The following is a 26771-nucleotide window of genomic DNA, read 5'->3' on the forward strand; positions in this document are numbered from 1 at the left end:
AAAGATCTACGTATTACTGAATAAAAAAAATATAGTAAATTATATTGACGTGTTGGGACAGGACTCCTGTATTTTGGGAAAGGACCCTTCAAAATTTGGGCCCAAGGGTCCTGGGACTCTTGGGTTTTCGGGTCTAGTGGAACCCCTGATGGATGACAAAGATATGGACCGGACACGCCCATCAATGCACTATCCTTTAACGTCTAAGTGTGACCTTGACCTTTGAGCTACAGATCTGGGTCTTGCGCGCGACACGTCGTCTTACTGTGGTACACATTCATGCCAAGTTATTTGAAAATCCATCCATCGATGACAAAGATATGGACCGGACACGCCCATCAATGCACTATCCTTTAATGTCTAAGTGTGACCTTGACCTTTGAGCTACGGACCTGGGTCTTGCGCGCGACACATCGTCTTACTGTGGTACACATTCATGCCAAGTTATTTGAAAATCCATCCATCGATGACAAAGATATGGACCGGACACGAAAATTGCGGCCAGACTGACAGACCGACAGACCGACAGACGGACAGACGGTTCAAAAACTATATGCCTCCCTTCGGGGGCATAAAAACATGAATTTAACACACCAAGCCAAATTTAAACCTATATTTCTTTGTAAAGTTAATACCATTTTTTTGATTCCTGTAACTATAGATGACCTGGTGTAGTGTAAACGATGCACATTTTGCTCTCTTTCCCAACAAATTTGCAGCTTTTCCAGTAGGTGCTGTAAGCAATAACTCTATTTTCTCTGGACATTCTTCTTTCTCTTCAGGATAATCTCCCTTCCATTCATAGGAGTCATCTCCCCTGTCAGCAAGATCAGCAGCTTCTGCATCATCATGTAGACCAGTTCCTGTTTCTGTGTCTTTCTGTTTCTGTCTGAATCATGTATATCATTGTTTCAATAGCTATACACTTAGCTCAATAGGGAGAGTGCAGAGCTTTGAGTTCTAGTCCCAGGTGAGGCATATATTTTTGGTGATGACGTGATGACTGATAAAAGACATTGTGTCTGAAATCATGTCCACCTCTGATTCATGTGGGGAAGTTAGCAGTCCCTTACACAAAACAGGTCAGTTCTGATACAGATCCAAAGATAATAGGTAAGGGTAACTGGTAATGTTAACTGCCTGCTGTGACATAACTGAAATACTGTTGAAAAACAGTGCTAAACCCAAAACAAAGAAACTTAAGCATAAAATATACAAGTACTGAATGTGTGGTACTGCATATTTTAAATTTCGAGAAAAAAAAAAAAAAAGAAATCTGCCTTTAAAACCAAATGCTACCTCAAAACTGGAACTTATTTCTATTAACTTACTTTGAACCATTGTTATTTCTTCATATTTGGAATTAAGCATTTTAAACATTTCCATCAGCTCCAGTAACACCCATAATCAAACAATAAATTATTCAGGTTGTATTTAGGTGGGTAAAATTTATCACAAAGGCAGAATCAGTCATGTCCAACATGGCAAGGGTTAACATCACACCAATGCAAGTATAGGTAATATCGTGACTTTCAAGCTTTTCTAGTGGTGAGACCCAAGGTGCCCCTTTGAGCATCATTTCACCATGGCTGGCACCGAAGTAGAACTACCGACCTTCTGTAAACAAGCTGGATGGTTTCCTCACATGAAGAGTTCTTCACCCCAAATGAGGTTCAAACCAAATCGGTAAGGGACAAGTGTTTTTAAGCCATCAACCTTAACCATTTGGTCATGAAGGCCCCTCAATGTTTTCCTAGAAAATAAAAAGAAATACCTTGTTGCCTTGGCAGCAGTGATCACCTTGGTTACCACATAAGTTTTGCCACAGCCACCTTTTCCCGATATGGCTACAACAGGTTTGCTAGCAATCAATTTAGCGGCTCTCAGCTGGTCATTGTCTTGTCTTATACTCTCAAAATCTTCACTGAAATGTAAGTTACAAAGATACTGAACAATTCAACCTCCAGTATAGTAACATTATACTGGTACCATATTCTATATAGAATACTGTCAGTACAAAGAAGTAATATTCCTGCAAGAACATTTTGGAGAAAGTTGATTTCAGAATCATTATAACCGGTCAATATATACCTCATTTGATTTTCAAAGCATTTCCAAGAAGTTAAAGAAAACCACATATCCAGAGTACTTTTTACAAAAGTATGTAATTTTCAAGGCAGTGATTTTTATTAATTTTCACCACCTTTAACTTGAAACAGTTCTGGAATGTCAGCCAAGTTTCATATTTCAATTACTACACATCTTTTTATGTAAACCAGCATAAACATGTTTATATGTATAAACAAAACTGTGTGTTACGCCAACAAGACAATGAAGGCGCTCCATCACTCACTAGGCCTATATCTTACTTTTTCAAACTTGAGCTAGTTTTCATGAAGGCAGTCACTCTGCTAAATTTCATAAAGATTGGATAATAAGAGTGTCTTCTGTTGTCTGGACCTCGGGTATATAATTTGAACTATTGACTGGCAAGCCATTCACTAAGTATGTACTATTAGCCCTCTGTTGTTTGGACCTCCTGCAAATAGTTTGGACTATTGGCTGGCAAGCCATTCACTAAGTGTATACTATTAGCCCTCTGTTGTTTGGACCTCTGACAAATAGTTTGGACTATTGACTGGCAAGCCATTCACTAAGCGTGTACTATTAACCTTCTGTTGTTTGGACCTCCAGCTAATAGTTTGAATTATTGACTGCCAAGCCATTCACAAAGACTTAGTGTGTACTATTAGCCCTACTAGCCCTCTGTTGTTTTGACCTCCAGCAAATAGTTTGAACTATTGACTGGCAAGCCATTCACTAAGTGTGTACTATTAGCCCTCTGTTGTCTGGACCTCATGCAAATAGTTTGAACTACTGACTGGCAAGCCATTCACTAAGTGTGTACTATTAGCCCTCTGTTGTTCGGACCTCCAACAAATAGTTTGGACTACTGACTGGCAAGTTGTCTGGACCTCCAGCAAATAGCTTGAACTACTGACTGGCAAGCCATTCACTAAGTGTGTACTATTAGCCCTCTGCTGTTTGGACCTCCAGCAAATAGTTTGAACTACTGACTGGCAAGCCATTCACTAAGTGTGTACTATTAGCCCTCTGCTGTTTGGACCTCCAGCAAATAGTTTGAACTACTGACTGGCAAGCCATTCATTAAGTGTGTACTATTAGCCCTCTGCTGTTTGGACCTCTAGCAAATAGTTTGAACTACTGTCCGGCAAGCCATTCACTAAGTGTGTACTATTAGCCCTCTGCTGTTTGGACCTCCAGCAAATAGTTTGAACTACTGACTGGCAAGCCATTCACTAAGTGTGTACTATTAGCCCTCTGCTGTTTGGACCTCCAGCAAATAGTTTGAACTACTGACTGGCAAGCCATTCACTAAGTGTGTACTATTAGCCCTCTGCTGTTTGGACCTCCAGCAAATAGTTTGAACTACTGACTGGCAAGCCATTCACTAAGTGTGTACTATTAGCCCTCTGGTGTCTGGACCTACAGCAAATAGTTTGAACTACTGACTGGCAAGCCATTCACTAAGTGTGTACTATTAGCCCTCTGGTGTCTGGACCTCCAGCAAATAGTTTGAAATACTGACTGGCAAGCCATTCACTAAGTGTGTACTATTAGCCCTCTGCTGTCTGGACCTCCAGCAAATAGTTTGAACTACTGACTGGCAAGCCATTCACTAAGTATGTACTATTAGTCCTCTGTTGTTTGGACCTCCGGCAAATAGATTTGACTATTGACTGGCAAGCCATTCACTAAGTGTACCATAAATTTGTACTAGCAGAGTTAGCTATGCAATACTGTTTATTTTTAACGGATCAGCATATATGATTTCCCATCACTGACACACACATAAATGAGTGAACTATACATACGTCTCCCAGTCCACCTCTAGTTTCCATGGCTGTCTTTCATCTTGTTTTATTAATGAATTTATTCCACGCGCTATATTGTTCTCTGCCTTCCACAGTACAACTAGGAACACATGCCTCTCACCATTTTCCACTGAAGTTTTTGTCACTTTGTTCTTGTTCAAGAATTCTAGCCCTTCTTCAAACAGCTGGACAACTGGGCTATATAAAAGTATAATGTTTTACAATAAAGAAGCTGACAAAAAACTCTGAAGCAGTTTTTCAAGGAAAATCAAACACATTACGAAAAATCCAATTGTCTCTGTTGTAAAAAATTATGCTATTATGTCTAAAATTGTTCATTTTTCTACTCAATTATGTAATTGCAAGGGATGTAAACCCTGCCTGTAAATATTTGCCTAAAGCAAAAGTTGTCATTCTTTGCAAATAAAACTATAAAATAAATAACAAAACCTCAGTTATAAATATAGAAAAATTTTCAGAAATTTCACACTCATAAATCAATTTCAGTTATCTGAAGGCGTTACAAATCAATTTCTAGACTTTATTTAATGTCTTTCTATCTTTGAAAATGTTAGGTTCTGTCTCTAAATAAACAAATTTTACCACAATTTCAAGGGCCTGCATGCCAGATAGAAGGCACACAGATATCAAATGCTGCTCCACTTTGTGGAAAAAAAGTAGGTGTAAGGTTAAACAGCCTGTTAAGGCAATACCTTTTTAAATACCAAAAGATTAATTTAACATAAAAAATAATGCTGTGACTAACCTTAGTACATCTAATATTCTGCTGAAGTGTATGTATGTGTGACCATTCTCCTTTGTATCTTTCTTGATGAACTCGTACATAAGTATAGCATCCTGTATATTCTGTGGAACTTTGGCCAACAGGCCAGATTTTGTCAGGGCATCATACGATGTTTCACATCCCAAAATACCACATTTCTTTGATAAAATCTGTAACAATCAAAGTATGAAAGTTATTAACAAACTTAATATGTGTGACACTTACCTCCTGCACATTCCCTACAGACCTATGTGTGACACTTATCTACTGTACATTCCCTACAGCATTATGTGCGACTCCAACTTCCAGTACATTCCCTACATACTTATGTGTGATACTTATTTCCTGTACATTTCCTACAGACTTATGTGTGACACTAATTTTCTGCACATTCCCTACAGACTTATCAGTGACATTTATTTTCTGCACATTCCCTACAGACTTATCAGTGACATTTATTTTCTGCACATTCCCTACAGACTTATGTGTGACACTAATTTTCTGCACATTCCCTACAGACTTATCAGTGACATTTATTTTCTGCACATTCCCTACAGACTTATCAGTGACATTTATTTTCTGCACATTCCCTACAGACTTATCAGTGACATTTATTTTCTGTACATTCCCTACAGACTTATGTGTGACACCTATTTCCAGTACATTCCCTACAGACTTACGTGTGGTACCTATTTCCAGTACATTCCCTACAGACTTATGAGTGACACTTATTTCCTGTACATTCCCTGCCTACCTATGTCTGACATTCCCTACAGACTTTTGTTTGATACTTATTTCCTGTGCATTCCCTACAGTCTTATGTGTGATGCCTATTTCCAGTACATTCCCTACAGACTTATGTGTGATACTAATTTCCTGTACATTCTCTACAGAGTTATGTGTGGTACCTATTTCCAGTAATTCCCTACAGACTTATGTCTAATTCTTATTTCCTATATATTTTCTGCATACCTATGTGTGACATTTTCTGTACATTCCCTACAGACTTATGTGTGACACTGATGAACTGTGAATTCCCTACTGCCTTATGTGTGACACCTATTTCCAATACATTCCCTGCAGCCTTATGTGCAACACTAATTTCCTGTACACCCCCTACAGCCTTTTGTGTCACACTATTTTCCTGTACATCCCCTACAGCCTTTTGTATCACACTATTTTCCTGTACATCCCTCCAACCTTTTGTGTCACACTATTTTTCTGTACATCCCTTACAGCCTTTTGTGTCACACTATTTTCCTGTACATACCCTACAGCTTTTAGTGTGACACTATTTTTCCTGTACATCCCCTACAGCCTTTTGTGTCACACTATTTTCCTGTACATCCCCTACAGCCTTTTGTGTCACACTATTTTCCTGTACATCCCCTACAGCCTTTTGTGTCACACTATTTTCCTGTACATCCCCTACAGCCTTTAGTGTGACACTATTTTTCCTATGCATCCCCTACAGCCTTTTGTGTGACACTAATTTCCTGTACATACCCTACAGCCTTTAGTGTAACACTATTTTTCCTGTACATCCCCTACAGCCTTTAGTGTGACACTATTTTTCCTATGCATCCCCTACAGCCTTTAGTGTAACACTATTTTTCCTGTACATCCCCTACAGCCTTTTGTGTCACACTATTTTCCTGTACATCCCCTACAGCCTTTTGCGTCTAACTATTTTCCTGTACATCCCCTACAGCCTTTTGTGCCACACTATTTTCCTGTACATCCCCTACAGCCTTTTGTGTCACACTATTTTCCTGTACATCCCTTACAGCCTTTTGTGTCACACTATTTTCCTGTACATCCCCTACAGCCTTTAGTGTGACAATATTTTTCCTGTACATCCCCTACAGCCTTTTGTGTCACACTATTTTCCTGTACATCCCCTACAGCCTTTAGTGTCACACTATTTTTCCTGTACATCCCCTACAGGCTTTTGTGTCACACTATTTTCCTGTACATCCCCTACAGCCTTTTGTGTCACACTATTTTCCTGTACATACCCTACAGCTTTACATGCGACACTTATTTCCTGTACATTCCCTAAGCTGGAACTTAAATTTTAAGGTAATGAGTAACATTAAGTGCTCTAAACTAAATTTCATTTCAATGCAAGGCATATTGTTTGCAAAAAAACTACATGCAGGTCAGAAAAAAAATTACATTCAAACTGCCATGGCATGCATGCTTAAGGAACTAAATAAAATGAACACAGGAGATACAATCAGATCCCTAAGGGAAATTCCTTTTAAAAAAAATCTTACCGCTTTGAAGGCTAGAAGTCCAGGGTTGTCTGTCAACAAGGTTTTGAGTTTGTTCAGCTTATCATCATCAAGGGAGATAATGTTCTTAAAGTTGCCTGGAAACAGTTGAGGTACATAATGCAGAAGTTCTGGAAATGTTTCACCCACCTTGATAAACCTGAATTCACCTGAAGTATAGTATAAAAGCAATTCATTAAATCGAATCATCAGAAAATTAGGGTGTAATATATCTGTTATTTCACAGTGAAAATATCAGACAGCAGTATCCCAAGTAAAACAAGAGCTGTCTCCGTAGGATGACACATGCCCCCGATGGCACTTTGAATGAATAGTTATGGCCAATGTTAGAGTTTAGGACCTTTGACCTACGGAGCTGGGTCTTGCGCGCGACACATTGTCTTACTGTGCCACACATTCATGCATAGTTATTTTAAAATCCATGCATGAATGACAAAGATATGGACCGGACATGCCCATCAATGCACTATCATGAAAAATGATCTTTAACGTCTAAGTGTGACCTTCACCTTTGAGCTACGGACCTGGGTCTTGCGTGCGACATGTCGTCTTACTGTGGTACACATTCATGCCAAGTTATTTGAAAATCCATCCATCGATGACAAAGATATGGACCGGACATGCCCATCAATGCACTATCCTTTAACGTCTAAGTGTGACCTTGACCTTTGAGCTACGGACCTGGGTCTTGCGCACTGCACGTCGTCTTACTGTGGTACACATTCATGCCAAGTTATTTGAAAATCCATCCATCGATGACAAAGATATGGACCGGACACGCCCATCAATGCACTATCCTTTAACGTCTAAGTGTGACCTTGACCTTTGAGCTACGGACCTGGGTCTTGCGCACTGCACGTCGTCTTACTGTGGTACACATTCATGCCAAGTTATTTGAAAATCCATCCATCGATGACAAAGATATGGACCGGACACGCCCATCAATGCACTATCCTTTAACGTCTAAGTGTGACCTTGACCTTTGAGCTACAGACCTGGGTCTTGCGCACTGCACGTCGTCTTACTGTGGTACACATTCATGCCAAGTTATTTGAAAATCCATCCATCGATGACAAAGATATGGACCGGACACGAAAATTGCGGACAGACCGACAGACTGACAGACCAACAGACCGACAGACAGACAGACGGTTCAAAAACTATATGCCTCCCTTCGGGGGCATAAAAATCATAAAATGGGTAAATTTTCATTGAAAAATGAAACACAAAGAAGAACTGTTTTTGTTTTATATGTAAGATCAAAATATTTTTCACTTATAAACACCTTATCTTACATTTTCATCTTGTTTTCACTCGGTGAAAGATATTTCGATCTTACATTAAAACAAATATTCTGTATCTAATACAATATATCAAAGTTATATACTTAATAATGAAATACTGAGAAATATTGATGAAATATAATTTATTTTTCACTGTGGTGAAACATATTTTTCTGTATTTTCACTGCAGTGAGACATATTTTCTATATTTCCGCTGCTTTTCTGGAACTAATTTAGTATTCTTGGGCAGTGACTTTGGTATCATTTGGTGTGAAAAAAATGTATATGGATAGTGAAGCAAACTATTTCAAGTCAAAATATAAAATTTACAATGATGACAACCCGCCTATGGCACATTCTAACCGGTATATGTATGTGTACACAGCATTTAATCTTCTGCAAAGGGACATAACTTGGGAGACCGTTTGAAATGCCAGAAAATAAAACCGCATCAATATGTCGAAATTACCAGGAACTACATTTTCATATAAAATACCTTTGCAGATGCTGTAAAGGTAACGCTTTTGATTTATTTCCAAAATAAGATTAAATTTTAGCTGTAAGGAAAATGTATTTTTGTTGTTGTAGCCCATTCTAAATCTAAACAAACGTTTTCAATCATTTATGTATATAATAAACAGAAAAATCAAGTTTTTGGTATGAATATGGTTTTTATTTTCACCTCGTAATATGAAAAAACATTTCGCTCGTGGCTACGCTACTCATGAAATATTTTATTTTCATACCATGAGGTGAAAATAAAAAACATATTCATGTAAAAAAAACTTGAATATATCCTCTATATATCTATTCAACACCAATCTAAAGATAAAGCAAAGCATGAGACTCCTAAAAATAATGGTTGTGGGTTCAGGTCTGGTAATGAACAGAATTCAACTGCGGAATTCAATTGCAGTCTTCTGAACTCCTTAACAAGGCATAAGTACTGGTTAATTACTAGTGGTTCTCAAGTCACTGTTCAGGCTCCTGTGACCTTGACCTTTGATCAAGTGACCTCGAAATAAATAGGGGTCATCTACTCTGCATGTCTAATCATCCTATTAAGTTTCAACATTCTCGGTCAAGTGGTTCTCAAGTTATTTTCCAGATATGATTTTACATGACCAGGCCCCTGTGACCTTGACCTTTAATAGACTGACCCCAAAATCATTAGGGGTCATCTACTCTGCATGTTCAATCATCCTATGAAGTTTCAACATTCTGGGTCAAGTGGTTCTTAAGTTATTGATCGGAAATTGTTTTCCATGTTCAGGCTACTGAGACCTTGACCTTTAACAGAGTGACCCTAAAATCGATAGGGGTCATCTACTCTGCATGTTCAATCATCCTATGAAGTTTCAACATTCTGGATCAAGACGTTCTCAAGTTATTGATCGGAAATGGATATCAATGTTCAGGTCCCTGTGACCTTGACCTTTAACGGAGTGACCCCAAAAACAATGGGGTCATTTACTCTGCATGAACAATCATCCTATGAAGTTTCAACATTCTGGGTCGAGAGGTTCTCAAGTTATTGATTGGAAACAGTTTTCCATGTTCAGGCCCCTGTGACCTTGACCTTTAACAGAGTGACCCCAAAATCGTTAGGGGTCATCTACTCTGCATGACCAATCATCCTATTAAGTTTCAACATTCTGGGTCAAGAGGTTCTCAAGTTACTGACCGGAAATGATTTTCAATGTTCAGGCCCCTGTGACCTTGACATTTAACGGAGTGACCCCAAAATTGATAGAGGTCATCTACTTTGCATGTACAATCATCATCTGAAGTTTCAACATTCTGGGTCAAGTGGTACTCAAGTTATTGATCAGAAATGGTTTTCAATGTTCAGGCCCCTGTGACCTTGACCTTAAACGGAATGACCCCAAAATCAATAGGGGTCATCTACTTTGCATGTACAATCATCATATGAAGTTTCAACATTGTGTGTCAAGTGGTTCTCTAGTTATTGATCGGAAATGGTTTTCAATGTTCAGGCCCCTGTGACCTTGACCTTTGACGGAGTGACCCCAAGATCAATAGGGGTCATCTACTCTTCATGACCAATCATCTATGAAGTTTCAACATTCTGGGTCAAGTGGTTCACTAGGTATTGATCAGAAATGGTTTTCAATGTTCAGGCCCCTGTGACCTTGACCTTTGACAGAGTAACCCCAAAATCAATAGGTGTCATCTACTCTTCATGATCAATCATCCTATGAAGTTTCAACATTCTGGGTCAAGTGGTTCACTAGTTATTGATCGGAAATGGTTTTCAATGTTCAGGCCCCTGTGACCTTGACCTTTGACGGAGTGACCCCAAAAACAATAGGGGTTGTCTACTCTAGCAGCCCTACAATCCTATGAAGTTTGAAGGTTCTAGGTCAAATGGTTCTCCAGTTATTGCTCGGAAATGAAGTGTGACATACAGACGGACGGACAGGGCAAAAACAATATGTCTTCCCCCAGAGTGGGGGAGACATAATTATCAACTTAAAAATTGTAGTTTCTAATTCCCGTTATGTTTTTCTTTAATTTTAAAGTTTTTATTCAACAAAATCAAGGGGGTGGGGTTTTGTCCATCTTGGTCAAATTGAGCAAGAGAAATTTTGTTTTACATTCAATGTACATTAACCTCTTGGTGTCATTCAAATTTAAACATAAAAATATTATACATGTATGTTAGCTGTGACACACTGTAAACAAAATGGACTTGTGTTTTTCAAACGCTTTACTGATTTCTTTGTTGATATCACACACAAAAGGACAAAGTTCACTTAAGGATGCTCGCTAGTTTCATAATTTTTTTCTCAATAATAAATTTTGATGAAATGTTTTGTATTAAAAGATCATGTTATGATGTATTGAAGAATGAAATAAAAATACTAGGTTACAAGCTTTGTTTCAATTTAATTTGCTCCTAGATATGGTGCTATTTTAAACATTTTTCAAAATTTCTGTAATCCTAAAACATATTTCAGTACAATAATCAGCATAAATTTGATTATCTAAGCATTTTTATAATGGAAAACAATATATCTATTTGAAACATACTCAGAGAAATCAAAAGAACATGATTTTGTAAAGAAAGGAATACTTGTTCAGCAGACCCAAGGGCTATCTTTGCATATTTTTGTCAGTTTTAAGTTGGTACTTCTGCTATTTTATCGAGTTTCACATAACAGAATTTAATCAAACTCTGCACATACCTTTGGTTATGTCTGCCTAATCTAAAACGAAAAGAAAATTGATAGGTCACCATGTTAGATTTCGCTTAAATCAAATTACAACGAGGTGGGGTGTGGCGGGCATTTATACAACGCAGGTTGGTACGAAATACTCTTTCAGTGTTTGAGCAAATGACTTAGAAATATATATATAAAATTATCAAACGGCAGATTTCTTAATAAGCAGATTTTAAGGTGTTTCTGAAGCATTTTGATGGCATAGAACGATGAAAGTTTCTGCCCTTTTTTTTTACAAAACCTATAGTTTACGAATGTACGGTATGGGTACAGTATGGGATTAGAAACAGCTGTGACTCAATGCAGAATTTGAGCGCTGGTATAAATAACAGACTCCAGTATATGTCGGATTGAAGCAATTTGAACTAAAAGTACTTTAAATGTATATATTTTGCAACCATGGTGATACTTACCCTAACCTTTACAGGGGTGTAAAACTCCCCTCACCCGCTCGCATTGGCGAGTTAAAGTCTGGATAGGACGAGTGGACCTCGCTGTATACTCGACCGATCGGGCGAGGGGTTTTTACGTCGTAGCTTTAATGAAATTCAGAAATTACATCCCGAAACAAACAAACCTGACTGTATGATGGCATTTTTAAATCGTGTTTGTGTAGAACTCGCTGTTTGTTCATCTTCAGGAAAACTCCCCACATAAGCTTCAAGTCGTTCCTCAAGGTTCAGTAACTCCAAATCATCATATTGACCCCTCTCTCTGTAATTAATTAAGTAATGCAATTAATTATGTAATAAACTAAGTAATGTAATTAAGTAACACTACACAATATCTAATCTAATGCACTTCCTTCAATATTTGGATTGCAAAACAGAGAATATTTGGATTGCAAAACAGAATACATTTGGATTGCAAAATAGAGAATATTTGGATTGCAAAACAGAAAACATTTGGATTGCAAAACAGAGAATGTTTGGCGGGAAGGAAGAGGTACACAGTCTTGTCTACAACATATGCAAAACATGTCCAAGATATATCTACACACGACAATAAAGTAACAGGCATGCAGATATTTAAGAAAGACATTTTAACACAGATCTGAGGAAAACATATTTTGAACTCATTAATTATAAGGGCTGTCTGTCCCAACACCAGTCTAAACTGAATCAAACACAGCAGTAAAACGATAGATTTGCAAGCTATAAATCACTGAGCCTGAAAAGCTGCACCCAAAACTAAGGTCACTCTGGAGTCTTTACTTGCTAGCAAAGCAAGATAATTATGTCTCTCGGGCAAATGTTTCATTGTGTATATTAGAACCTTCTACCAGTCATTTGTGTATTTTCATGATAGAATGAGGAATCATGCCTGGAAGGGTTCACACCAGTTCTGTCAATCATGTAAACTTTGCAGCTCTTATACTACAGTAAATATTTCAATGAAGGTTTCTTCAACAAGCTTTTAAAAAACTGAGGTCTGCTACATACCACTTTACAGATTTTATAATAAACAAAGAGCTGTTGAAGGACAGGAATGTTTGACAATTCAAAAATACTGTCCCAAAAAAAGATTAAACAAATAAATAAATACAATCACATTAACAAGCATAAATGGGGTTACAGAATTACTGTTCATGGGACTTTCTCTTCTTATCACGCTAAACAAGATTCAAGCTTTCATACAAAATCTGTACTACAGATAGAAAAAGTCAAAAAAGCACCATAATTGTTAAATATCCGAATTAGAGTTATTAAACCTGGCACTGCAAGTCTGATTATCACAGTGAAAAAGTTTTGGAAGTTTCTACTCATTCCTTTAGGTGGTTACTGAGATATTAGCTTACAAATAAAACCATCCCTGAAGAAAGAGCAAGTGCTATCTATCTGAACAGTTCAGCTTGAAACCCTTTTGCATCGACTAATCTGACTTACTTTAAAAATGTTTCAAACTGTATCCTTGCAGGTGAAAACCATGGAGAGATATTGACCTTGGTCCCATTATCATCTTCCTCCGACAAAGTATCCTGTAATTTACTCAAAAACAGGTGCACAACTCTGTCAGTGAACCTGCTTGCATCATCTCTGAGCCTGTAACATAATGCAAAGTAGTCTTTTGGCTCGAGAAACTTTCCCTTGCTCTTCTTTGTTCTAAGAATTGTCATCTGCCACCAAGGGTCTGTTAAATGGAATCCCCCAGCAACCGCTCGTGGCCTCCCTGTCTGCAGGTCAATAAGATCTCCTGAAAACAAATGAAAACTGTGAGCTTTGACCTGCTGACCCTAAAATCAATGGGGATGATATTACTGTGACCACCATTTTCTTCAATAATTGACTAAAAATAGTTTATAGTTCAAAGGTTATTGTGATATTGACTGTTGAACCCAAAACTAATAGATGAAAACAGGCAATTATGCTATTAAAGCTCAAGTAATCTCTATCACTTACTAATACCGAAAACCAAAGTTTTTATAAACATACATTATCTTTTTTGCAGGCAAAGCATGTACTGTAAAATCATTTAATTTCGTGGGCATGAAATTTCGTGGGTTTGGTCAAAACGACAATTTCGTGGGGATTTCAACTTTTGAACATAATATGAATTGGAATTTTACATGTTCGTTGGGATTAAATTTCATGGATTGACTCAACCACGAAATCAACGAAAATTTGTTCCCCACAAATATTAATGATTTCACAGTATGAGTTACGTGTACCAGCATCATTTTTGTTAATACAGTCAAACTTCGTTAACTCGAACTCGGATAAGTCATATACCACCCTACCCTCAAACTCGTCGTCAGGTCCCGGAAAATCCCTGTATAATGAATTTTTGTTCGATGGCTCGAACAACCGATCACTCGAACAAATTTTGCTGGGCCCATCGAGTTAGAGTTAACAGGGTTTGGCTGTATAAATGTTTCTGATATTTGGTGTAAATTACAAATGTTTAATTAAAGAGTACACAATAAATGTATGATACTTTGATCCTGACTAAAGAATTTTTTTTGAATGGGATATGCTTTTTGTAATAAGCTTAGCTTTAAAATTAAATGCAGTTAATTGAAATGTGAGCTTGAAGTTTAACTGGAATGAAATATTGTCTTTGAGTGGTTTGGCACCAGGTGTTGCTGATTAACATGTACATTTGAACTTAAAAGAACAGATGTCCTTAAGAGAACACAGGTAAGATATCTTGAACATGGCTGAGGGCAAGGTTTGTGCAGTCACAACTTAACATGTTGAAGGTTTGAACATTTAAAAAAAAAAAAAATGGGAATGGAAATATATTTATATATGTATATATTTATTTTTTTACAGGGTGGGGGTGCGGGGGAACGGGAGAGGAAACAAAATTTCACATGTTGATTATAAATATTGATGGAAAATTAAAAATGAAAAAAAAAAAAAAAAAAAAAGGTAAAAGGGTGAAGTTGGGGGGGGGGGGGGGCAGAGGATGCATGATTAGTGGTGGGCATGACTGTATGGAGGAGTGAGGTGGGGGAACTTGCATGTTGATAAATAATCATGGAAGGTTTGAAAAAAAATCTAAAATAAGAAATGAAAAAAAAAAAAATATTATTTGTTTTTTTTGGGGGGAAGGGGGTTGGGAGGGGGAGGGGGTGTGACCAAGGCAAGTGGGTGACCAGGTGTAGGTGCGCAACTTCACATGTTTCTAATAGATGTTCACAAAAAAGAATGAAAGAAATTGCAGGGGGGGGGGGGGCAGAGGATGCATGATCAGTGGTGGGCATGACTGTATGGAGGAGTGAGGTTGGGAAATGGTACAACTTGCATGTTGATAAATAATCATGGAAGGTTTGAAAAAAATCTAAAATAAATGAAAAAAAAATAATTTTTTCTTGGGATGGGGAGGGAGTGTGACCAAGGCAAGTAGGTGACAAGGTGTGGGTGCGTAACTTCACATGTTTATAATAAATGTTCACAGAAAAGAATGAAAGAGATTTAATGAAATTCTGCCAAATGGTAAGTTTGTTATGTACAAATATGTGGATTTTTAGACAATTAAAGGGCAATAACTCTGAAGTTACAAAAGAAATCCCTACAAAATTGTGTGTGCACAACCACATTATAGTGCTCTAAATTCTGTTAAAGTTTCATAGTTCAAGGTCAAATATATCAAAAGTTATGATGCAGAAATTGCCATATCTATAGATCTATAGTACCCTATATTACAGTTAACACTAGAAACTTCTAAGGGTTATAACTCTGGTGTTACTTGGACAATCTGTCTGAAACTTGATGGTCCCCATAACCTCATAGTGGTGAACATGTTTATGAGGTTTGTCTGAAAAAAATGTAAAATAATGATTTTTTTTTTTTTTTTTTTTTTTTTGGGGGGGGGGGGGGGGGGGGGGGGGGGGGGGGGGGTGGGGGAGGGGTGTGATCAAGGTAAGGGGGTGACCAGGTGTGGGTACACAACTTCACATGTTTACAATAAATGTTCATGGAAAAGAATGAAAGAAATTTAATGAAATTCTACCAATTGGTAAGTTTGTTATGTACAAATATGTGGATTTTTATACAATTAAAGGGCAATAACTCTAAATTTACAAATAAATCCAAACGAAATTGTGTGTACACAACCACATTATGGTGATCTAAATTCTGTTTAAGTTTCATAGTTCTAGGTGAAATATATCAAAAGTTATGATGCAGAAATTGCCATATTTATAGTACCCTATATAGTTAACACTAGAAACTTCTAAGGGCCATAACTCTGGTGTTACTTGGGCAATCTGACTGAAACTTGACGGGCCGCAAGAACTCATAGTGGTGAACATGTATATGAAGTTTTAAATAAATATTCCGAACCATTTCCTAGATATGGCTCCGGACGGACGGACGGAAAGACGGATGGATGGAAAGACGGACGGAAGGATGGACGGACAACGCCAAAACTATATCCCTCCGACTTTTGTCGGGGGATAACAATAATTCATAAGAAGAATGAAATAATTTTACAATCTAAGAAAAATTTCTGCAACACCTAAAATTTTGGGCTGCCAGTAGGGAAATCTACCTTGGAGATTGACTTGCTCTGCCTATTTTCCACCTTACAAAGGCGAAAGGACATACCCTTAATATATCTAAAACTGTGAACTCACATAAACAGGAACTGTTCATAAAACATATATGCCCTTAATGATGGCCTTAGGAGGCAAGTGGGTATATAATGTTGTTTGCTGTTACCTTGAGAAAATAGTCTCCCGAAGGATCAACCCACCAACACACTGACACTGAGCAAAACAATATACATGTACTAACTTTTCTTCGAAGGAGGACAAAATTAAATAAGAATGAAACCTATTGTCCTCTTTGTTTTTTCATATGGTACCAGTGATTTTCCCCTGCCGAGTTGAGCCACTTCTTTGTATCCCACCCACTGTAAATCATCCCCTCCTTCGTCTTCAGAGTCTTCTCCTTCCTACATAGATAATACCACAATTTAATACATACATGTACTTTTAAAAGTAAAATATTAAAATGTTAAATTTAAATGTTAAAAATGTGACAATTTTACAGTGAAATACATCTGAGATATTTCAGTGAAAAACAGCAAATATGAGATTTACCAACTGCAGTGGGTAAAACGTATCAAATTCATAAAATTTGGTTAAAACCACTGAGAAAGGTTCAGTAAAAGAAACTATAGAGGATATTTGTTTGTTTTGAGTGAATATGGAATATATCTCACTGAGAAGTGAGAAAATTTCAAATATTTTCACGAGCGCGTAATGCGAGTGAAAATGTGAACATTTTCTCACTTTGAGGTGAGATATATTCTATATTCACGAAAACAAACAAATTTTCTTTTTATTTTATGCTCAATTACGTTGAAATTTGCATTTTGCAACTATTTTTAATCTCAGCGCGGGAAACAGACGCACATAAACAGACATGATGTCAGATGTGCTGTGACGTTATAAAGACGCATACAACATACATGTAAAGTTCCATTTTATTTTTTGCTGCATAACGTTATGAAATTCTCGTTAAGTAAAATAATTTGAATCGAGAAATAAACTATAAAGAACAAAGTGCGACTACAATTTTCATCCTGTTTTAAGCAAATAATTTAAAATTCATACACAATGTAATGAGGGGGTGGAGCTATATCTCTCACAGTGTGAAAATATAGATTTCATATTTTCACAGTGTGAGTGATGAAATATTAAAATATTTAACTGATAGTTAAATGCTAGTTAGCATAAAATAAATAAATATATATCTTTCACTGTAGAACATCAGATCTTACATTTTCCATGCCTGGCTAAAGCACTTGTGAAAATATTGCATCTGGTGCTCACTAACTTGATGAAAGATATTTCAACCTGATAATGCAATAAACAGTATCTTCTTTATATTACAGAGCTAATAACAAACATCTTGATTTGGTCTCCAGTAAAAATTTAGTGTTATTCAACTGTATCTGAATTATTTTAATACAGTACAGAATATGCTTTGAAAAGCTCAATTTGATGTAAATATATAAATAAATTGGGAATTTGCCAACATTCACCAGTTTTCATCAAACTGTGATTACTCGATATTGTTAGTTTTCAGTCAATCTGGGAATGACAAGCTCTACAGATACACAAGCATGCCAGCTCCATCATCAGACACTGTCTCAGATTTCAATCTGCCTTATCTTATCCATTTTTGGTCCAATTTTTAAAAAAATAGCATTATGATAGTTTTGACTCTGACTTCAATACAAAAATAACTGTAAGTGCATGGGAACAACAGTTGCTGAAGTAAAAAGCAAAACTACCTCAATATCTCTCAGGACCAGGCAGCCAGTGACCATATTTAGGATCTGCTCCATGCTGATGTGTTCTGAAAGAAAATTAAGTTTGTAGCTTTAAGAGTCTCATAATATACTCGGGAAATTGACTGTGTTGAACTACATGCTGTGACTAAATTGCCCTACAGTAGTTTCTGGTTTTATACATCTAAGCCCCTGTTCATCAAAATACCGTAATAAAAATAAATGATTCAATGCGTGCATGCAAATACAAATGTGATTTGTGGGTTTCAGCCAATATGGATGACTTTGAACTTTACGAAAACACAAAAAGAAAAACAAATGAAAGTGATCTAAACTGCCTGAAACTTTGCCAGCAGCTTTATTTATAGATGCAAGCAGTGTGTAAAACATTTCATTTTAACTTGACATTTAGGGTTAAATTGTAATTTCAACAGACTTCATACACCTAGCACTCATACTGCACATTAAACAAGAGCTGTCGTAGGACAGCAACGCTCGACTATTCAACAGCCTTGTCAATTGAATGAATACAAAAGTCGAAAAAGAGGCATAATTTTGCAAAAATGCAAAACTGGGTTATAGAACCTGCACAGTGCTAATCAGCTCATGACAGTATATAAGTGTGTGAAGTTTCAATCCATTCCCATTAGTGGGTGCTGGGATACCAACTTACATATAAGAATTTAAGCAAAAACTGCTAAGTTAAAAAAGGGGCATAATTTTGTAAAAATGCAAAGTAGAGTTATTGAACCTTTGCACTGCATGTCATATCATGACAGTGAACAAGTGTGTGAAGTTTCAATCCATTCCCATTAGTGAATACTGAGATACCAGCTTACATATAAAAACTTAACCAAAAACTGCTTAGTCTAAAAAGAGGCATAATTTTGAAAAAAATGCAAAGTAGAGTTATAGGACCTGCACAGTGCATGTCATATCATGACAGTGAACAAGTGTGTGAAGTTTCAATCCATTCCCATAAGTGGGTACTGAGATACCAGCTTACATACAAAACCTTAAACAAAAATTTCTAAGTCGAAAAAGGGGCATAATTTTGTAAAACAGCAAAACAGAGTTATGGAACCTGTGCAATGTAAGTCAGTTTATCACAGCGAATAAGTGTGTGAAGTTTCAATCTATTCCAACAAGTGGTTACTGAGATACCAGCTTACATACAAAAACTTAACCAAATCGGGACGCCGACGCACGGGCAAGTCCAATAGCTCTACTATTCTTTGTATAGTCGAGATAAAAAGTCCTCTTTGAACAAAAGAAAGGAAAGTTCATTCACAATATGGTAAGAATTATCTAGAGAATAATATTAAATATCTACCATGAGATATGAAAGGTTCCCAGATGCAATTTGAAAATAGTATGAAAAAGAGCTGTCAGTGGACAGCGCGCTCGACTATTCTCAGTGCTTGATAGTATAATATAAGCTATGAGTAAAACTTTAACATTACAATAAGCATATTCTAAGTTGAAAAGGGGCCATAACTCAGTCAAAATGCTTGATAGAGTTGCCTCCTCCTTTTTACAGACTGGGGCCATGACGGTTAACAAGTATGCAAAATATGAAAGCAATATCTCAATGGACTTTTAAAATATTTGGGGTGGTACGCAAACTTTAACATTTATTCTAAGTCAAAAAGGAGCCATAAATCAGTCAAAATGCTTGAAAGAGTTGCCTCCTCCTTTTTTACAGACTGGGGTCATGATGGTAAACAAGTATGCAAAATATGAAAGCAATATCTCAATGGACTTTGAAAATATTTGGGGTGGTACGCAAACTTTAACATTTATTCTAAGTCAAAAAGGGGCCATAAATCAGTCAAAATGCTTGATAGAGTTGCCTCCTGCTTTTTTACAGACTGGGGTCATGATGGTAAACAAGTATGCAAAATATGAAAGCATTATCTCAATGGACTTTGAAAATATTTGGGGTGATACGCAAACTTTAACATTTATTCTAAGTCAAAAAGGGGCCTTAATTCAGTCAAAATGCTTGATAGAGTTGCCTCCTCCTTTTTACAGACTGGGGCCATGACGGTTAAGAAGTATGCAAAATATGAAAGCAATATCTCAATGGACTTTGAAAATATTTGGGGTGGTATGCAAACTTTAACATTTGTGTGACGCTCACGCCGACGCCGGGGCGAGTAGGATAGCTCCCCTATTCTTCGAATAGTCGAGCTAAAAATGACGCCAGCAAGCGCACTAAGCCTTGGATGAATGCCCTTTCTGTGTCAAACCGGGCGCTAAAAGTGCCATTTTTCTGGGGAAGCACCATGCCCCTTTTAGAGTCTGCAGTCTGCCTTGCAGTCGAAAAACTTCAAGACTAGTGACAACCAGTGAATTAATAATGCAGCTGTTGTGAACAAACAATAGAATCTTCAAATTTATGGCTTGTCTACATATTTACATAATGTCTGTAAAAACACTGATATCCTAGACTTGATATTTTGTAACTAGCTTTGTAATGACACATACATACAAGTTTAAAAAGGTCACTCACTGATGACATTCTGCAAACAGGTGTGTGAATTGTGCTATTTTTAGATTGTGTTAATTAATTGGCGAGTGGTGATCTTTACATTGTTTATATAAATGGAAGATATATTATTTAGGGATACATCTGAATAGATAAAAGAGCCGACCTTTATTGGAGTGATGGCAATCATTACTACTGATGGAAGAATTACTTGAGATAGGTTTAAACATTTTTTTAACAGCTAAGATTTTGTATTTTATTTTTATGAGTAAAAAGCACTTTTCAATATAAATTTAAAATGGTGAAATAGGTTTATTTCCAATCTATGTTAGCTACTGCTCATGTGCTAAAAATCTAGGAAGTGGCTATTCTTACTGTCCCTCGCAGACTCTCCCATAAGAATAGTGAAAAGCCCACAGGTAGTTATTCCTACGGCAGTTTTGTATTACAATACATTGTACTGAAGTCATTCAACTGATATATTTTCAACCGATTTCGGAAATGATATTTAATCACATTTGGTCATTGTGTTACAAATAAAGTGTCAGGTCTGAATTGATGCAAACATGTCGAGCTGATGTGTGACAAACGTCAAGTATAAAACTAAATTAAAGGGCAATAAACATGTTTAGAGTGGTAAGAGATTTGTACTGTTGTGAAAAATTTGCATGTATATACACAAAACATAAATCAATAATTCTCTAACTGGTTTAGTTGAGAACACTTGGTCAATATTTTTTAGTGTATCAATATTAATAACGTATGTAAATACATCTACATCTGTACAACCAACAATCGTTTTCCGATTTATTTAGAAGACAAATTTCAGTTAAATAAGTACACTTACAATAAATTCGTTGTATTAAAATTGTTTGTTTATGTAATAAATGGAAGTAATAAAATGTGTTATACTAGGGGAAATCACTTCCTTTTTTTTGTCTTCTCTGGATTTCCTTACTGGAAAAGTAAAGAAGTTGGGTGAAATTATATCAATCATCAAATGAATTCAGTACAATGTGTAACACAAAAGTGCCGTAGGAATAACCACCTGCGGGCTTTTAATAATTCGTATGGGAGAGCCGTAATAATAGCCTGCGAGGCTATTCCTATGGAACCGTAAGAATAGCCACTTCCAAAAATCTAGGAATGTAAAAAAGACCTGCAGATTATTTACATAAAAGACCCGCCAGTAAAGTTCATCCAATTCCTCTGCTTATTAAATGACAATCAAATGATAATAATTAAATAAATTTAAATCAATACTTTTTTGTTTAACCTTTACCCTGCTGAATTTCTATAATGAACTTGTCCATCTTTCATTTGGACAGTACCATTAACTGTTAAAAGGGGTGCTTACCAAAGATACTGACTGAATGGCAAACAGTGCAGATCATGATCAGACTGCACAGATGATCTAGAGTACGTCCAAGATGAAAAGTCAATTTTTCGCGCGACCTCAGTGACAAAAAGTGATTGACTGTGTCCTTTTGCGGTGTCCCGAACACGCTAGCACATCGAAACGGACACCGAGTCCGTTATCGGCTACCTAGCGATCAGCGGACACAGTGCGTCGCGGTGTACAATTGCGGTGATTCTCTGTGTTCAGATCGTCTCAATTAATCCCGTTTTTGATTGTAGAAAGATAATTTTTGCTCCTATATTTTGTTTTAACAATATTGTTTTCTGTTTTCAGGTGAACACTAAGCTTATAAGATGTGTAATTATAAACTGTTTTGTTTCCTTTGTTTATGTTCATAGTTGTATGTAAAAATGTTAAAACGTCCACTAACAATTACTACTAACATTACATGTTGGAATAAATGTTTTACTTACCTCTGTTGCAATTAAACTGCCTAAGTCTTTCTTTCGTTTAGCATGTTTGCCAATTTTCACATGTTGCAAAATTATTTGGTAAGTTACTTATGATTAATAAGTTCATGTTGGTATAAAAGTGCTAATTAGGTAATTGTCGACATCAGTAAAGAGTATTTAAATTTTATAGTTTTCAAGTAAAACTTCTTTCTATAAAATGCAGTTTCAAACAGTTAATTTTAACTTCAAGTCATGAAAATTGTTCGATGTTTAAATCAATATCATTTTCACTTGTACATGTAGTCTAGTTTATTTTCAATGTGCAATGATTTACTATCGTAAAATTTACAATGAAACAAGGGATAAATCAAAAGTTATGAAGCAATTGTTTTATATTTCAGGCACACACCAACTACTAGTAAATAAAAAAAAAAAAAAAAAAAAAAAAAAAAAAAAAAAAGAGTAGTGATAATCACATACGACTAGATTTTTGGCCGTCGTGCGGGTCTGTTCACTACAGGATGTTTTAAAGCCACTAATAAATATGTATCATTTCCATATCGTTTATAATAAATAATGAATCGTAAAGTAGTTGTCATCTATACTTACAGGTACTGGTAGAAACTTTCAACAAGAGTGAAAATTATAGCACAACACCAGAGGAGGGAAGAAGCAGAAAACGAAAATCGGGCCTCTATATCTTTTATTAATTCACTTTTTTTCTATACGAAATTTAACGGAATATAATATTTATTAGGAAGCACAAACAATTCAAACAAATAAAGCCAAGAATGATTTACACTAGAAAGAAAAAAATATTTTGCTATGTTGCAATCTCATATAATGCTTCCATTTGATTTTATTTCTTATTCATAACATGTACATAGATACAAAGATTATTTACACAAAATACAGACAGACATATTCTATAAATCATCATGTAATAATCACACACATAACGTGACAAATACACGTGCAATTGTTAAAACTAACCACTATAATTCTATTTCATATTTTATTTCTGTTCCCTTTAGTCTATTACACAGACAAAATTTTATGAAAAAGATCATATACGTTATTACGAATATGCAAATATTACGAATATGAAAGTATCTTAATCTTGCCGAAAATAATACAGAATGGAGAATAAACTATTTTTGTCAGTAGTGAATACATAATATGAATTATATAATAAACACAAAACAAGAGGACCATGATGGTCCTGAATCGCTCACCAGTTCCCACATGACCAAGTTTTGAGTATGACGTCGTTTTTTCTATTATTTGACATAGTGACCTAGTTTTTGAGCTCATGTGACCCAGTTTTGAACTTGACCTAGATATTATCAAGATAAAAATTCTGACCAATTTTCGTGAAGATCTATTGAAAAATATGGTCTCTAGAGAGGTCACAAGGTTTTTCTATTATTTGACCTATTGACCTAGTTTTCGAAGGTACGTGACCCTGTTTTGAATTTTACCTAGATATCATCAAGGTGAACATTCTCACTAATTTTCATGAAGATCTCATGAAAAATATGGCCTCTAAAGAGGTCACAAGGTTTTTCTATTTTTATACCTACTGGCCACACGTGATCTCATGAAAAATATGGCCTCTAAAGAGGTCACAAGGTTTTTCTATTTTTATACCTACTGGCCACACGTGACCCAGTTTCAAAACTGACCTAGATATCATCAAGGCGAACATTCAGATCAATTTTCATGAAGATCCATTGAAAAATATGGCCTCTAGAGAGGTCAAAAGATTTTTCTAATTTTAGACCTACTGACCTAGTTTTTGACCGCAGTTGACCCAGTTTCAAACCTGACCTAGATATCATCAAGATGAACATTCAGACCAACTTTCATACAGATCCCATGAAAAGTATTGCCTCTAGAGAGGTCACAAGGTTTTTCTATTTTAAGACCTACTGACCTAGTTTTTGATCTCTGTTGACCCAGTTTCAAACTTGACCTATATATCATCAAGATAAACATTCAGACCAACTTTCATACAGATCCCATGAAAAATATGGCCTCTAGAGAGGTCACAACGTTTTTTCATTATTTGACCTACTGACCTACTTTTTGAGGGCACGTGACCCAGTTTCAAACTTGACCTAGATATCATCAAGGTGAACATTCTGACCAATTTTTATGGAGATCCATCCACAAGTATGGCCTCTAGAGAGGTCACAAGGTTTTTCTATTTTTAGACCTACTGACCTAGATTTTGACCGCACATGACCCTGTTTCGAACCTGACCTATATATCATCAAGATGAACATTCAGACCAACTTTCATACAGATCCCATGAAAAATATGGCCTCTAGAGAGGTCACAAGGTTTTTCTATTATTTGACCTACTGACCTAGTTTTTGATGGCACGTGATCCAGTTTCGAACTTGACCTAGATATCATCAAGATGAACATTCAGACTAACTTTCATACAGGTCCCATGAAAAATATGGCCTCTAGAGAGGTCACAAGGTTTTTCTATTATTTGACCTACTGACCTAGTTTTTGACGGCACGTGACCCACTTTCGAACCTGACCTAGATATCATCAAGGTGAACATTCTGACCAATCTTCATGAAGATCTCATGAAATATATGGCCTCTAGAGAGGTCACAAGGTTTTTCTATTTTTAGACCTACTGACCTAGTTTTTGACCGCACGTGACCCAGTTTCGAACTTGACCTAGATATCATCAAGGTGAACATTCTGACCAATTTTTATGAAGATCCATTCAAAAGTATGGCTTCTAGAGAGGTCACAAGGTATTTCTATTTTTAGACCTACTGACCTAGTTTTTGAAGGCACGTGACCCAGTTTCGAACTTGACCTAGATATCATCAAGATGAACATTCAGACCAACTTTCATACAGATCCCATGAAAAATATGGCCTTTAGAGAGGTCACAAGGTTTTTCTATTATTTGACCTACTGACCTAGTTTTTGAGGCCACGTGACCCAGTTTCGAACTTGACCTAGATATCATCAAGGTGAACATTCTGACCAATTTTCATGAAGATCTTGTGAAATATATGGCCTCTAGAGAGGTCACAAGGTTTTTCTATTTTTAGACCTACTGACCTAGTTTTTGACCGCACGTGACCCAGTTTCGAACTTGACCTAGATATCATCAAGGGGAACATTCTGACCAATTTTCATAAAGATCCCATGAAAAATGTGACCTCTAGAGTGGTCACAAGCAAAAGTTTACGCACGGACGCACGCACGCACGCACGGACGACGGACGCTGCGTGATCACAAAAGCTCACCTTGTCACTTTGTGACAGGTGAGCTAATAATTTCTGTAAGCATTACCGATACACAGGTTTTTGTTTTATATGAGGCTATAAACATATATGACATTTAATGCTAATAAAATTATGTTTACAAAAACAAAATAAAAAAAATATTAAATTGTAAGTTGTTGCTTCCAAGGCTCTTACTCAGCACTATTTTTCGTAATCTTGCCCTGAAAAAAAAAAACAACAGATAAAACATAATTTTTAACAGCTGTATGTTACACATTAATAGTTTCCTGAAATTTGAAATGTCATGTGATATAATTCGATTAATTTGTTGTTTCAGACATGTAGACAAGCATCTAAATGTTTAAATGGATAATTACTTTGTTTACTTTAAGTGAATACTACTGTTTTCTTTCCCGAGCGAAAACTTTAATGCCAATATTCTATATTGCATTAAAATTAAATTTCAAATTCTTTTTTGATATCTACAAAATCAAATAAATTCGTTACAAATTAACAAGTTATTCAAAAACTATTAATTTTAACTGGTAACTTACCTCTTAAATAATTATCTAACTCCATGCCAAACTGTGAACGAAGATTAATCGTTAGGGTTTTAAATAATGTAATCGTATTAAAGTAATTGTTAGTATAACAACAGAAGTTTGCAACAAACATACAAAACTGCAAAAGTGAACTCTAAATAAAACAACTGAATTTACAAGTTTTATTGTTTATTAAGCACTGTCTCGTCGTATACGCTTCGTGTCAAGTGATGTAACTGCAAAATACGAAAAGTTTCCAAAATTACCTTGCAGACGAACATTGAAACTGAAAAATTACGATGTTATTTTGTGTTAACATACACATAAATATATCTTTTAATTTTTGGTTAAAATAAAATGAAAAATAGCATATTTTAAAACAATATCATGAACACCGCAATCCGCCGCGATTTC

The 26771-nt window shown here is 36.2% G+C and overlaps 1 protein-coding gene across 1 annotated transcript in view; it reads right to left on the reverse strand.

Annotated features, from left to right (window-relative positions):
* LOC123551870 (DNA helicase B-like) overlaps positions 1-26771 on the reverse strand; it is a 71365-nt gene that overhangs the window by 33379 nt on the left and 11215 nt on the right. Inside the window, exons 3-11 of the mRNA XM_053542225.1 lie at positions 18253-18317; positions 16785-16905; positions 13392-13698; positions 12083-12219; positions 6960-7126; positions 4663-4850; positions 3897-4094; positions 1775-1924; positions 636-889 (exon numbers count right to left, since the gene is read on the reverse strand). Coding sequence (XP_053398200.1) covers positions 636-889; positions 1775-1924; positions 3897-4094; positions 4663-4850; positions 6960-7126; positions 12083-12219; positions 13392-13698; positions 16785-16905; positions 18253-18317 — 1587 coding nt within the window. The remainder of the gene's footprint in view (positions 1-635; positions 890-1774; positions 1925-3896; positions 4095-4662; positions 4851-6959; positions 7127-12082; positions 12220-13391; positions 13699-16784; positions 16906-18252; positions 18318-26771) is intronic.

Source organism: Mercenaria mercenaria, chromosome 4, assembly GCF_021730395.1.
Source record: "Mercenaria mercenaria strain notata chromosome 4, MADL_Memer_1, whole genome shotgun sequence".
In the NCBI taxonomy this organism is placed as follows: Eukaryota; Metazoa; Mollusca; class Bivalvia; order Venerida; family Veneridae; genus Mercenaria; species Mercenaria mercenaria.